The sequence below is a fragment of the Cydia fagiglandana genome, chromosome 10 (genome assembly GCF_963556715.1).
Source record: "Cydia fagiglandana chromosome 10, ilCydFagi1.1, whole genome shotgun sequence".
NCBI classification, from domain to species: domain Eukaryota; kingdom Metazoa; phylum Arthropoda; class Insecta; order Lepidoptera; family Tortricidae; genus Cydia; species Cydia fagiglandana.
Window position 1 is genome coordinate 8,091,186 of NC_085941.1, and position 16,067 is coordinate 8,107,252.

The 16,067-nt window shown below is 36.1% G+C and overlaps 1 protein-coding gene across 1 annotated transcript; it reads left to right on the forward strand.

The window, feature by feature from the left end:
- The first annotated feature begins 646 nt into the window (after window positions 1–646).
- On the forward strand, window positions 647–4,096 carry LOC134668429 (CAAX prenyl protease 1 homolog). The gene is made up of 2 exons (XM_063525910.1): window positions 647–841; window positions 962–4,096. Exons 1-2 carry the CDS (start codon window positions 752–754, stop codon window positions 2,201–2,203), a joined length of 1,332 nt encoding a protein of 443 aa, XP_063381980.1. The 5' UTR covers window positions 647–751; the 3' UTR covers window positions 2,204–4,096.
- The last annotated feature ends 11,971 nt before the right edge of the window (window positions 4,097–16,067 follow it).

Here is a 16,067-nt window from a genome sequence, read left to right on the forward strand (position 1 = left end):
AGACAAAATAAAAAAAATATCGAAAAAAACTTTTAGTACCCTAAAAAATTTTTTTGGTGTATTTTATTTTACCGTTTTGTCGCAATGCATGATTTATGTATTCATGCCAAATTGCAGCTTTCTAGCACTAACGATCACGAAGCAAAGCCTCGGACAGACAGACAGACCTGGCGAAACTATAACGGTTTCTAGTTGACTACGAAACGCTAAAAATGACATAGGTAACCACTACGTTGATTGACATTTATCAATGGACCTTGCGTTCTCGTGGGTGATTCCATACATCTAACGCGACTTCAAGATAGCGACTCATGCTAGACGGCCATGTCAAAGACCATATAAATTCAAAGTTAGTTCCGTTGCTTTACTACAAGGTCGCTGGTTATAGTATAAACGAACTTTTTTAAGGGACAATTTTTTTGTATTATCATTCTTCCCCTTGTGAAGTAGTGAGTATTATATTCTTTAATCACTTTGATCTTATCATGCTTTACAATCTGATTTTGAACTACGGAACTCAGATAGATATATTTTCGGAGTCATTATCGGTTTTTAATAGCACTGCGGCATCACTACTACAAACGATAAAATCACTACGTTGATTGTCAGATTGTGACATTTGGCAATTTTGGCATTGAGGCGATGTCATTGATGTCAAAGACTTTGCTAACCAGCCCATGGAAATCCAAAATAATTATTTACAATAATTCACTTAAAATTACGCTGATATTGCAATAATTAGCCCACAACCATGGGACTCAACGAGGAATGTATTGTTTACTTAATACTGCTATTTTCATGGGCAGAATATTTGTGGGAGTTGTATTTGTCATTGCGGCAGGTACGTATTAGGTTATATTTTGTAAATAATAGTCTATTACCTATTACCTATTTGTTCTCTTTGCATTTACATTATCATGACTGCAGTTTACGTAAAATAATTATTAAATCCATTTTGCAGTTAAAAATCTACAAAACCAACAACACTATTCCTGAGGACTTGAAGGAGATGTTAAATGAAGAATCGTTCAAGAAAGCTCGTCTGTATGGTATTGACAAGTCGCAGTTCAAGATCGTAAAGGAATTTTATAGTATAGTATTAACATCCGTAATACTTTATCGACGGTGGATTGCTGTAGCATGGTTTGAATCGGAGAATATTTCAAAATCCCTCTATGTATCACCGGACAGAGAAATATTTGTGACTTGTGTCTTTATGACCATTGTGACACTGTTTAACTATGTTATAAATTTGCCCTTTAAGATTTATGGCACATTTGTACTTGAGCAGAAGCATGGTTTTAATAAGCAGACAGTAGGATTCTTTATTAAGGACCAATTTAAATCTTTGGTTCTGAGTCTCATCATTACCATTCCATTAGTATCTATTGCGATTTATATTATCATGGTAGGAGGAGATATGTTTGTTGTTTATCTTTGGTTGTTTACTACTGTGGTTTCTTTATTACTTTTGATGCTGTACCCCACTGTTATTGCTCCTCTGTTTGACAAGTTTGTGCCTCTGCCCGAGGGTTCTCTTAGGAAAGGCATTGAGGAACTAGCATCAAAGCTTAAGTTCCCACTCTCACAAGTTTACATAGTAGAGGGATCTAAAAGGTCTGCACACAGCAATGCATATTTCGGTGGCCTTTTTGGTTCAAAAAGAATTGTACTCTTTGATACATTGCTAGAAAAGTATGATGAAGAGAAAAAAACTTTGACTGGATGTAAAGACAATGAAATTCTAGGAATTCTAGCTCATGAATTGGGACACTGGAGTTGCAACCATTTGACAAAGAACATAGCTTTGACTGAACTTAATTTGTTGCTGTTATTCTCTGCTTTTGGTGCACTTTTTAAGTATTCGTTGTTGTATACTGCTCTTGGGTTTCCAGCAGGTCAAAAGCCTATCATTATTGGTTTAATTGTGGTTTTACAAATGATACTTGCCCCATACAATTCAATTTTATCCTTCTTCTTAACAGCATTGTCTAGAAAACACGAATTTGAGGCTGACAACTTTGCTGTGTCTTTGAATTACCCCAGAGAACTCAGGTCCGCACTCATAAAGCTTGGTAAAGACAATCTGGACTACCCAATCTATGATAAGCTATACTCAGCATGGTACCATTCTCATCCTACTTTGTTACAAAGAATAGATAATATTAATAACCAATTAGTTGATGATAAGAAACAGAACTAAGTAATTCCAATATGCATTTACAACAACCACATTTTGAATAAGTACATTTTTGTATACCTGTTATTTAATAATGGTAAAACTATTGGTCATATTTGGCCAAACACACACTGCATTTATTTTATAATCATAGTATTCTAATACATAACATGGCTAATGTATATGGGCCAAATGAAATGCCATATTTACAATATATATTATGTTTTTCCTTATACATAAAACTAACCTACTTTATCAAGTGTCTTTTCATATTAAGTTTCTTTTTATAGAAAACAACACATGCATTAGGCTACTGCATTTTCGTGTAAACTTCTCGGATGGACTAGCTTTTACCTTAATTATGTAATGTAGACCTATTTTTACTGTAAAAAATTTTACCTGCACGAAAATCCTATGACTTATCTTGTTGCCAAACCCCAGGAGGCTGTTTTATAAATTTAATATTTGTATTCTAACTGTTTTCAACTCTATAGTCTGACAAAAAAAGAGTAGCAAATATACTAATATATAACAAAGTGGCAATACTGTGGTGTAGTGTCGTCCCTTTCAAATCAATCTATATAAGAAAACGGGACCACCTACAGAATTGCCACTTTTTAGGGTTCCGTACCCAAAGGGTAAAACGGGACCCTATTACTAAGACTTCGCTGTCCGTCCGTCCGTCTGTCACCAGGCTGCATCTCACGAACCGTGATAGCTAGACAGTTGAAATTTTCACAGATGATGTATTTCTGTTGCCACTATAACAACAAATATTAAAAATAGAATAAAATAAAGATTTAAGTGGGGCTCCCATACAACAAACGTGATTTTTGACCAAAGTTAAGCAACGGCGGGCGGGGTCAGTACTTGGATGGATAACCGTTTTTTTTGCCGTTTTTTGCATTATGGTACGGACTTTTTTGTCAGACTATAAATTTGCTAGAATGACCTTTCTGCTTGTGGTATAGGTTACAAATGTTTGTAAAATAGCCTCAGGTTCACACTTGGACATGTTTTCGCAAACATTACTTAAGAATTTTGTCGTTTAGAATAAGGTTTTAATGTTGTAATGAAAATAACTTTCTATAAAACCAGTAAGTACTATTTTGCATGTACATTAACCATTACTGTATTTTAATTTTCAATGTAGGTGAAAACCTGTGGCCTATTTTATAAATTTACAAGTTACAATTTACAAGCGGAAGTCTCTTTCCAACCCTATGTGTTAGAACGAGACTTCCGCTTGTAAATTGTAACTTGTAGCTTTATAAAATAGGCCACTGCAAGTTGAGTAAAGTCCAGTAGCTACTTGAGGCTACAGAAAGATGACAATTGTAATAGGAATAAGTAATGTAACACTATGGTCTAACTGTAAATAATCACTAGAGTTTGCCGGAAAGAAAAGAATTTAATTTTCTATAGATATCTATTGTGTTCGACCGAAGTTTCGGTTTCGGCATAAAATATATGTTTCGGCCGAAAGTTCGGTTAGGTTTCAAATTTTCATCGCATTTTCTTTAGTAGCGAAAGTTAACACACAAAAACTCCGTAGCCGCCACCGCTAGGCGGCCGCCTCTGCCCATGCCGTACACAGTAAAGCTGAGTGGCTACCGCGAAAACCGAAATTCGCAAATTGCGAGGATCTTTCTCTTTTATTCCAATGAAGGCGTAATTAGAGTGACAGGGAAAAATCCCCGCAATTTGCGAACTTCGATTTTCGCGGTTATAGCCCTGAAGCCTTGTTCGGACTAGGCTAGTATTTTAGTCTAGTGGCGAGTAATTTAGTAGCTAAACGTGTCTGAACACCAAAAAATTAGTCGAGTGGATTAGTAAGTAATTTAGTCGAGTCAATCCATTTTATTCTATTTTTTTTAGTAGTTTAGTAGCGAGTAGCACCACCCACCACGCGTCCGTGCTCACGCTACGTCTTACGTAGGCGAACAACGCGCGAACGCGGCGCGGCGCGGCGCGGCGAAAGCGGCCGCCGCCGCGCCGCGCCGCGCCGCGCCGCCTGACATTCGCGTGCAAATCGCGCCGCACCGCGTTCGCAACGAGATCGCTTACGTAGGACACTTCTATGGGCATCAAAGGATTGATTTCGCCGCGCCGCGCCGCGCCGCGTTCGCGCGTTGTTCGCCTACGTAAGACGTAGCGTCACTCGGCCGCCGGCTAAACAAGTCCGAACCTGTCGATTTAGTCGAGTTCATTAGGCAGTAGCGAATAGTTTAGCTACTAAATTACTCGCCACTAGACTAAAATACTAGCCTAGTCCGAACAAGGCTTGAGTCTACGGTCTACGCTGGACTAGCCGAGCACAAATTCGTAGGAACCTATAAGTTCAAGGCTTGTAGTCGGTCCACACTACACCATTTTGTGCTCTGCTCGTGCTCGGCTCGACTTTAGCAGCTTAATAAAACTAAGTAATTAGTACCTAAGGGGTTATCCATTAATTACGTCACACGAATTTCTAGGTTTTTTGACCCCTCCCCCATCCTTGTCACACTTGGTCACATTTGGCAAACCCCTCCCCCCTAGTGTGACGTCACATTTTTTTTACGAAATCGTACCTAAGTATTATTAATATTTTATCAAAATATTTTGACGATATAAATATTAGTAATTTTATAACCCAAAACTGCTTAGGAAAGAAAATGAAACGAATAAAAACGATTATCGTTTTAAAAACGTGTTATTTAAATGTACAGTGAATAAAATAATTTAAATAAATTTTCGGTTACTGATGAAGTTAAAGTGACGTCATAAAGTTCATGTCTCCCCCCTCCCCCATGTCACAATATGTCACATTTTCTTGACCCCCTCCCACCCCCTAAACGTGTGATGTAATTAATGGATGACCCCTAACCATAGAGAAAAGTACCTAAGTAAAGAAAGAGTGGTAAAACTCCATACATCAGTTTTCTTACCAAAACCACAGAAAAAAAATAAAAAAAATAGCCACAACCGAATACAGAACCTCCTCCTTCTATGAAATGGAAGTCGGTTAAAAATAGTACTAGGTACAGAAGACTCACTCTAACAAAACTCGTCTGTCACGATCAGCACAGATATGGCCGCTAGGTGGCGACAGCGCCACGCGCGGCTTATGGCAAACCCCAAAATTGGGGTCGAACGGATGAGCTTTTAGCTACCTGTAGCAAAGCGATGAAATCGCGTAGTGAGCCACGCCTGCCAAAACGCGAGTTATTTCGTAGCAGTGAACTTTTATTTCCGTTCACTGTTTCGTATTCGACATTTAGCGTCAAGTAACGGAATTTATCAGTAATGCTAGTCGATAATAGATGTCGCGACGAACGAAAGCTCTAATGCTCAACAATGTTCAGCTAATATTATAACCCGATTAACCGGAACTCTATTTTCAACTCCTTCTACTTCTAATATTAATTGTAAATCATTTTAGTAGTAGGTACATTTTTCGTCAACGTCGGTAGCGACACTTGTGACATGCCCCAATTTCACCACCGTGACAGGTGCGACAATTGTATCAAAATATGACATATGTAGAGTTATCGGTTTCACCACGATGACAGGTGCGACAATTGTAGAATACAATTGTCACGTCAAAACATATAGGGAAAAACGTATCAAATACTATAAATAAATTAGCGAGAGCTTGGACTGGCATATGTAGTGGTAATCTAACTGTATAGGCGTTCTAAATTTTAATTTTCCGTTTTCTCGTACTATAAGCATAAAAAGAGGTTTGTTTTTCATTGGTGTAAATATGAGAAAACAATGTCAGTGTCAAATTCTGAATATTGAGTGCTTGTTTTTATTTCAAATACCTTATTTATTTTCATGCTAACGGTAACGCCACTACATATATTTGCCATTCCACGCTCTCGCTAATTTATCTATTGAATTGTTTAACTCAAACATGAATAAGTTTTTTTTTCATACCTATATTGTGTCCTATATAATAGCTATTTATGTAACAAGTGCGGAAAGTAGGTGATTTCCGATGAGTGGCATGTTATTCACGAGCGAACGAAGTGAGCGAGTGTATAATACGACACGAGGCGGAAATCATCTTTCCGCGCGTGTAACATACAAGATTTTACTATGCATCGTTCGAGTAAATAAAAAAAAATAGGTACTACGACAAAATACTTTAATTTTTAAAATTAAATTACAATTATCTTAATCTCTCCGTCATTTTCACTCTGATATTTACAGTTATACTTATGCTTGCAAGTTCTTCTCTTCATAAAGCTCTCGTTTTTTCGAAAATCAATACAACCTAAAAACAAAAACACAAAACTCGTAACTCATATCGTATGACCACTAACAATTGCCCGCCATGTAGATAAAATTAAGGGTAATTTACGTTACCTTCGTTACCGTACTTATAATCTGGCGCCTCATTTGCAAACTTCCATATAATATAGTTCGCTATTAGAACTTATGACTTGTTTGGTCAAAAACATCATTTTGTCATTATAGAAACAGGATTAACCTTGAATAGTTTTTAAAATGATGTCATTTACACTTTATTATGATTACGAGTAGTTTGTTAATATACGCAAGAATGACATTTTTCGAAATCGATCCAGCTTTCACGCGAGTAGAGGGCTAACATCACTAAACTTGAACTCGATACTTAATTTTATTACAAATAAAACACTGATTAAAAATTTCTTAATGGCGGGTATTTTTTTCTTAAACACATGCACGCGCCACGCTTAATGATGCTTCTAGACGGGCAATATTTTCACTGCAATATGTGGCCGGCAACTATTTGCATCTTTCTCTAACATTTGAGTAAGAAAGGGACTCAAACAGTTGCCGACCACATAATTGACATAATGCAGTGAAAATATGGCCCGTCTAAGAAGCCTCATTACGTGTAGATACGTACTGCGCATGTGTAATACTCGGCCATGTTTTTTTTTTCGCACTGTGCAGGCTAAGGCAATATTTACGTTCTCCCAAGCATATTAAAAATTGTTTTTAAAATAATATTACATATTTATAAAATTTAACGAATAACAGTAATAACACAAGGAATTATATTAATTTTGAAATATCTTAAATATGAGTGAAAATTCTCTTTTTTACTTTTAAGTTAAACTATTCTCACGTAGTAAATACTCTTTGTGTTGGGCTGATATTGGGGTTAAACATAAAAAAAAAACTGAAAAGTAAAATGCACAGGTGCACAATCGTGCAGAAAAGTGCTTCTTTCCGCACGATTTGAGTCCATAGAAAACGCTGTTTTCGAGAACATGCATTGTAAAAAATATTTCATTCACAAATATTTCAGTAGGTAACACACCACGTAAACCGCGTCCAAACCGCGGCTTCCGTATAGAAGGGATACTTTTTATTGGCTGAATGTAAATAAATGCCTTTGCTCTCTTTTTCATAAAACCAATTTAAAACTATTAAGTCCATTCCCGCCATTAAGTAATTTTCTTCGTGAAACTAGCATTTCTTGTGTGCGTATGTTAGTATTTTTATTTCATAAATATTGGTGCAATATGGATACTGCAAGAAAGATGACTATCTTAAAATTGATTTCCGACAGTAAATCCGTGTTATTTGGTAAATTTGATAACAAATTAACATTCGAAATGAAAGTTAATAAATGGAAGGAAATAGCTCAACGTTTGAATGAAATGGGTGTGTACGACAAAGATTGGAAATATCTAAGAGATACAACTTGGCAAAATTGGAGAAAGAGGACTATAGTAAGTATTTAACAAGTTTGAATTATTAATTAGTTACGATAATATGGATCAATTTGTCTGAAATAAATGAATTTTATTATTTTATTTACATTATTTTAATTTGGAATTCAATGTAAAAACGTAAGTACAGTCAACCAATTGGAACCCAAGGCCACTTTAGAACTCTTGTCTTATTGACACCCTGTTATTTAACTATGTATTAGCCATAGAAGTAACTTTGACGTTTACTATAAAAAGTTTCTACAGTGGTCTAGGGTTACAATTGATTGACTGTAGGTCGTTCATTTAAAAACACTCAACATAAGGAAATTTTAGCTTTCAATAATCGTAATAATTATTTGTTTTTTTTAGGAAAAAAGGGATAATCGTGACCAAACAGGATCTGCGGGAGGCAAAAAATGGCAATTTGATGAAACTGATGACATTATTCTGAATATAATAGGGAAGAACACTCCAGTCGTAGAGGGTTTGACAGTTCCAGAATCCTCAGGAACTCAGGCGGCTGAGACTATTCAAGTACAAGAAACAAGTCAACCTATTCCTCAAAATTCCCAAAATAAAACGAATTCAACTAATGTGCAGTATAAATCCGTTATACGTTTAAAAAAGGAAAAATTAGAGGCTGAAATATTGTTTCTTAAAGAGAAAACTGAACTTTATAAGAGAGAAAAGTATAAATTAGATTTAGAATTATTTAAATTAGAAAAAGAATTGAACATAACGCATTCTTCTTATACAGCACCTTACCACGATCAAAATTGTGTACAATAAGATATTGTTCAATTAGTCGACATAGAAGAAGAAAACGTTCAACTTACTAGATCAAATACAACTTAAAATTATATAATTTCTTATAAAGTAATCACTTCTTTTTTTTTTCCAAACTTATTTTGTACCTAGTTATTGGCTATGTATGGTGGCGAGCCCTTTTAGTAGCATACTTATTTCTTACTATGTTTTAATCACAAAGTACACAATTACACTGATAATAATATATATTGATTATAATATTAAATAGCGGGTTTAAATTCAGCAAGCTGTACCTATCCGTACCTTTTTCATAACATGTACTTAAATAAATTGTAACATACTAATGTAGGTAGTCTAAAGGTAATGAAATAAACGAGTTTGTATTTTGTATTTATTTTTATAATATGTCCATTAAATATTTCCTTAAGTATAGATTTGTATTAATTCCCTTAACACTTCAATCGCCTCAGGGTCAATTGCATGATTTCCGTCGTAACCGTTATCTTCATTATCTCTCTCATTGTCACCGTTATCAACCGGATTGTAATATTTGTAATACGGAATATAATACTGCACTCCAAGGCGTTTTTCTAAGTTGTGAAGGGTGACACACGCTAAAAATATATGGCATGCTTTCAGAGGTTGAACACGGAGATGATTGAGACAGGGGAATTTTTCTTTTAATACTCCTAAAGCGTTTTCAACTAATCTTCGTGTACTTTTAAAAGCTCGTAGAAATCGCATTACTGCTTCTGTTATTGGTATTTCAACTGGGATGTTTAGCGTAATGAGCCATTTTTTCATGGCATATGCACTGTCTCCTAACAAAATTGCATTTGGGAACGGCCTCCAACCATTCTCCCACTGCTGAGCCAAAGTTGAATTACGTAGCACTCTTGCATCATGAACGGATCCCGGCCATCTCGCACTGGCGTAAAAAAACTCTAAATTTGGCCCACAAACAACCATTGTATTAATCGAATGCCCACCTTTGCGGTCAACGTACATGTACTCATGTTGCTGAGGTGAATCAATGGGTATTAATGATCCATCAACGACTCCACCAATTCTTGGAATATTTGCTAATTCCCTAAATAAATGCGGGATAGCGTCGGAATTCTCCGGCCAGCGTACTTCAATCCCAAACATTTCGTTGACAATTGCAGTCGTAACTCGTTTGATACACCGATGAATGGTAGCCTTAGATACTCCATGATTATCTCCGCTTACGTGATATTGAGAGCCCGATCCCATCCAATGCAGTGTACAAAGAATTTGTTGGCAAGGCGTCAAAGCTTTGTTTCTTGGCGTTGGATGTTCAATACGTGCACCAATTCTATTTATTAAATATTCTACACTGACTTTACTAAGACGGAATTTTTCCTTAAATGAAAAATCCGTAATATCAAAAGAAAAATTAATTCTTTCTTTAAATCTTCTAATATGTGCGAATTCATCAAGATCACTGTTACTATCACTAGCGTCACTACTACTCGCATGGAGAGCCATTTTGAACTACGCGTGAATCAACCACGAAATACTACAATTGTCACGCAAATCCGACACACCTTCAATCACATGTCAAGATTCTCTGACAATTCTACAAATATGTCGACTAAAAATAATAATTCTTGTTTCACAACATAATTGTAATACATACAATTGTAGCAAAATGCCTGTCACGTATGTAAGCATTTCTATAGAAAATATTTCATAAAATTGTAATATGTCACCTGTCGCTTGACAATTGTAGCTCGACATATGTCACTGACAATTGTAGCCGTGGTGAAATTGGGGCGTGTCAAGTATAGTTAGGGAGGCGAGGTAGCTAAATGGCGTAATTCAACGGCGCCGTCGAGACCTATCAAAATCGAAAGATAAAATAATTTCGAAAAGAAAAGCTCGTATGGCAAAAACCATTTTAGCGGTGGGTTTGGCGTGTACGGTTTTTCAAAAATGTTAAAAAAAACAGTTACTTGGGCATTCTCGAGCGCGTCAGATATTCATACTACATATGCCCCGAGTGCCTCTGATAACAACGGTATACTAATCTGCCGGTTTGCGTGGTGGGGGTAGGCATATAAAGTAGTCAAAAATGCAAAAAAAAAAAATTTACTCGAGCGCGTCAGATTTTCGGAAGGGGTGTTAAGTAGGCCCCAAGGAAGCTTCCTTTAAAAAAACTGACGATTTCGGCGTGACGATAAGTTACGATGAATTTTTGAAAATGCAAAAAAGAAAAGTTTTTTTGAAATACTCGAGCGCGTCAGATTTTCATAGGGGAGGTTTATCTCGGTATCCTGAAAGCATATTTTTTTAATCTGACAAAAATGTTGGTGGGTTCTCTTAATCTGACCGATTTTATGATACTTCAAGTCAAAAAGTTTTAACTTTGGACAAAAATGTAAACAGACCTCTTTTGTGTAAAATAAAATTACCTTTTTTGTTTATTTAAACTTTTTTTTTTGTAAAATGTATCGTTCGCGACTTATATGCCGCAACGCGTTCTTAGGAAGACGAAATGGCTCCTCCACACTTCCGGTCATGCGGAAACCGGCAGATTTTGTATTTTTAGTAAGTTTTAGATTATATTCTTCAAAATAAAAAATAAAAAAATCGCGCTCGAGAATGCCGGATTAACGTTTTTTTTTTACAAGTTCGCGACCCTATAACTCGGCGGCGTCAAGGACTTATCGTCAGATTAGTTAAATTTAGTCTTTAAACACTAAAATCAACCACCAAAATCTTAATCTGACGCGCTCGAGTATTTCAGACTATCCATTTTTTTTTACTAATCTGATCGTCTATCCTAGGCGCGCGTCACTACATATAGAGCTAAATACTTTACAAGGTTGTTCTATTAGGTCTAAGGTATCTCTCATATCTTAAACTGCCACGCTCGAGTATTGCCGAAAATTCCCCTATTCGCCTCCCTAACCAGTAGCGGTACTGATAATTCCACTGCTTGACATTAGGTGTCGATTACGGAATAACTTGTTTTAGTAAGGAAACTGATGTATCGAGTTACCAGTTACCACTCTTTCTTAACTTTTATTTCTCTATGGTAGATACCTACTATGAAAGCACTGAGGTATTATATGAAAGAGGTTATCGACTACTTACTATTTTTGTCTCGTTAGATTCATCATTTTCAGTCATTGGCGTAAATGTACATATATTTTAAATAAAATAAATGTTTCAATCCAAAGAAAATTAAGTTTACTTTTGCGAGTATTACAATTAGGTACCTACTGATATCTATTAGGGTTCCATACCCAAAGGGTAAAAAGAAAAACGGGACGCTAATACGGCTATTACTAAGATTCCGCTGTCCGTCTGTCTGTCTGTCACCATGCTCTCATGAACCGTGATAGCTGCGCAGCTAAAATTTTCACAGTGATGTATTTCTGTTGCCGCTAACAACAAATACTAGAAACAGAAGATCAAAATAGAATATATATAGTTCGCCTTTGTACTGCCTATCCTGTGCCATATATGGCCATATATTTGTGTGATCCTCCACAGCCGGACCACCTCGTCCGATTGCGCTCAGTTTTTAATGGCGAAATGTACCTCTAATGTACTTCATGTACCTCGTCGGAAATTGAACGTACCTCTGTAGTTTGGCAGATATATGCGTTTAAAAGGGGTCCGGCTGGGGAGTAAAATCTGCAGCCGGACCACGCCTGGATCCGATCATATCTGTTATTTTGAGATATAATTTAAATATCAGATGAATGTACCTGTTACGTACCTCCGAAGAAATCGTTTTTTTATTTAAAAAATGGTCTCATAAATGTAATTTCATACATTTCATTTTTTGAATATACGCGTAAGCGCCTGTCAAAAAATAATAGCAACATAGTAGAAAACAAATGTATTCAATTCGGGCAAGTCGTCTAACGTGTCAACTAGATACAAATGTGGGTGGTTATAGGGAGTGTTTTAAACCGACACGAGTTTAGTTAGTAGTCTTTTTCATTTCATTTTAGTCATTTGCATAGTTTTTGTGTAATAAATTTTTGAAGATCGTGTTTTAGGCCCCCGGATTTTACGAAAAACGTTAATAATTTGCAAATTATTTTGTAAACTTTCCGTTGTTTAGTGCTATTGGATAAACCATTCAAAGACGCAAATTTAGTGGCAATTGTGACTTCTCTAGGTATATTGGTTATAAAGATATTAATGAATTTAATGTTTTTGGTTTTCATTTTTTTTCTTCCATATTCCGCCGTAGTAGGAGCCCATATTTGTATGACAGCTTCATTTATATGTCTTCTATCCACCCTATTTTTTACAAGACCTAATTCCGTGAAACATTCAAGTAATCATCGAAACACTATATCCGGGTTATCCGGCCGCTAGGGTTGGCACTTCGGTATTTTTATTTATACGCCATTTTCTTGGGGATGTCTGGTTTCGACTTCATATGGAAGAAAATGTGATCGTACTGCGTCGAGAACTGATTTAGTAAGTACCTATCAGGCAAGTGAGAGTCGGGTTCGCACACGAAGGGTCTAAAAATTTTTTACCATGTCATACAGTGTACGATGACACGGGTCCTCAATGTGCAACTCCAACGCGTACTTGACCCTAACTTTATTTAATTTAATTTTTAAACATTTAATAATTGGAATTTAAATTTAGGGCAGTACGTTTCAATAGTGGCATTACTAATGACGGCAATACCGCGAGAACAGTTTTGTCTGACAAACATCGTGAAGCATTTGCAAACATCCTTGGCTTAGAGAAGTGGCTTCTGGACGATCCCCACACAGTTCTAGTTGTATTGTCGAGTGGTCTTCCAATAGACGCAGAGAAGTTTGGAAATTTTTGTAAAGAACTAGTCCAAAAATATGTCAATACTTACAAATGGTGTCCTATGACAGTCACCATACATAAAATTTTGGCCCATGGCGCTGCAATCATTCGAAACTCGTCTGTTCCAGTTGGTATGCTTTCCGAGCAAGCAGCAGAGTCACGGAACAAATATTGGCGTCACGATCGAGAACACCATACTCGGAAATCGGATAGGATAAAAACAATGTCTGATTTGTTTCACAGAGCACTAGTCTCATCAGATACAGTAATTTCCGAACAACAGATGTCACAGAGAATAAAATATATTAAAAAACGTCCCCTACCATCTGCCGCAGTAGCTTTATTGAAAGCACCGCAATCACCACAGGCACAGGAATCTCAGGAGGAAACCCCAACACCAACATCCGAGTTCTGTCCAGACGACAGTTATTACGAGGTGCAAGATGGGGCAGAGAGCCTCGAAGTAGAAAATGATGACCCGACTAAAAACAGATATATACAGCAGTGTTTCACCTTACTGCATGGTAATGAGGTCCAAAAGTGTATACGTCTCTTTGTAGTTGACTGTCATACAGCTAACGACCAAAATGTAAATATTATCTACCCTAATTATAAAGAGTAAGAATTTGTAAGTTATCTATAGCTAATAAATTACTAAATCTTAAAAAAACTTATTATTTCATATGTGTAGGTTTTTAATAACATATTAAAGTTTGTTTTTACCACCCATAAAAGTGCTATACTGTGTATACAGCGTTAATATTATATCCGGCTGAACCCGGATATTGGTAGTGGCAGCCCTGACCGAAAATTTTAATTGGCTTTAAATTCAATCTTCCACGGAATTAGGTCTTGTAAAAAATAGTGTAGATAGAAGACGTATAAATGAAGCTGTCATACAAATATGGGCTCCTACTACGGCGGAACATGGAAGAAAAAAAATAAAAACCAAAAACAATAAATTCATTAATATCTTTGTAACCAATATACCTAGAGATGTCACAATTGCCTCTAAATTTGCGTCTTCAAACGGTTTATCCAATAATACTAAACAACGGAAAGTTCATAAAACGATTTGCAATTTTTTTTAAGTTTTCCGTTATATCCGGGTGCCTAAAACACGATTTTCAAAAAATTATTACACAAAAACTACGCAAATTGGACACGCGGGAATTTTAGTCTCGCATTTGTAATGATCTAAACTTCAGTAATTTGCAATAAAATGAGGATGTCACTTTTTTGGCTTCTATAAAACACTGTGAGACCTACACTTTTTTTCCAACTTGATATACTTTTCTTATTTTTTGATATATCTGGTTAATCATTTTTTAACATTATGTAAAGGATATTCCATAGACTTAATAATATATAGAGACGGTGTCTCAGCGAGCTGTCACTGTTGCCACTTTTGTTTAGTGTACGATTAACAATGAGGCCCACGTTGCTGTAGCCATGTCGATAAAGTCATATCGATAAACTATCGACATTTCTGCAATTTTAATTTTACTTCAAAGGCTTAACGATACCTAAAATGACCAAAAACGCTTTTATTCTTTATTGTGGTTATCAGATCACAATTTTATAGTCACGCCCCAGCAGGGAACCAAGGGAAAGTTCAGATATTTAATTAAAATACATAAATACCTCCTAAAATAGGTGTTCCGCAATAATTGAATTATATTATTATATTATAATATATTCATTATCCATTAGCATTTCAATTATGTTTATATTTAACGAAGATATTGAAGCTTCACTTAATCGCTATCTCGTTCCGCTGTGTAGCGTTTATCGATATATAACATGATTAAAATCGACTTTTCACATCCCTAAAAGAGCACACATATACGCTTTTACGCACACATACACAGCCTGGGCGCATCAAGAAAGGCAACACTTGATTTGAAGTCCACCTTGTCAACAGTATGGTTGTCCTTTTTTGACAAACGGCATTTTAAAAGAGCGAGGAGAGAGAAATGATACTAGTTGCTGCGTCGTGAAAGAGAACAGAAAAGGTTGGGCCCTTGGGATATTCACAGTCATTTGGTATGTATTTTGGACTAATCCATTCAGCCATTTTCAATTTATAGCAGTTCGAAGTCAACTGTGGTTTGTGAAATTTTTGAACGTTTTCTAATAATTTGTTAGACCAAATATTGAAAATGTTACAGTACGTTATATATTTGTACTGCCGACTTTATGACGTCACAGCAATTATCCCCACCACTTTCGCGCTTGTCATCTCATATATTTGGGTTCAAGGCGTTACACTGAATGCATTGATACCATATTCACCCATATCCCGGACGACATGAGCGGAAATCGATTTCCAGAACACTTTTCTTTCGCTGGCCGGTCTACTATAAGAATGTCCGTATACTTAATATTTATTTATAAATTACGCACAAAGAGGCAAAGTAAATCACGTTTGTTGCATGGGAGCCCCACGTTAATATTTATTTTATTATTTTTTAGTATTTGTTGTTATAGCGGCAACATCTCTGCGAATTTCAACTGTGTACTGTAAAACGTTGTACAATACACGTGCGAAAAGGTAATTCGCAACTCGTGTCGGTTTAAAACACTCCCTATAACCACCCACATTTGTA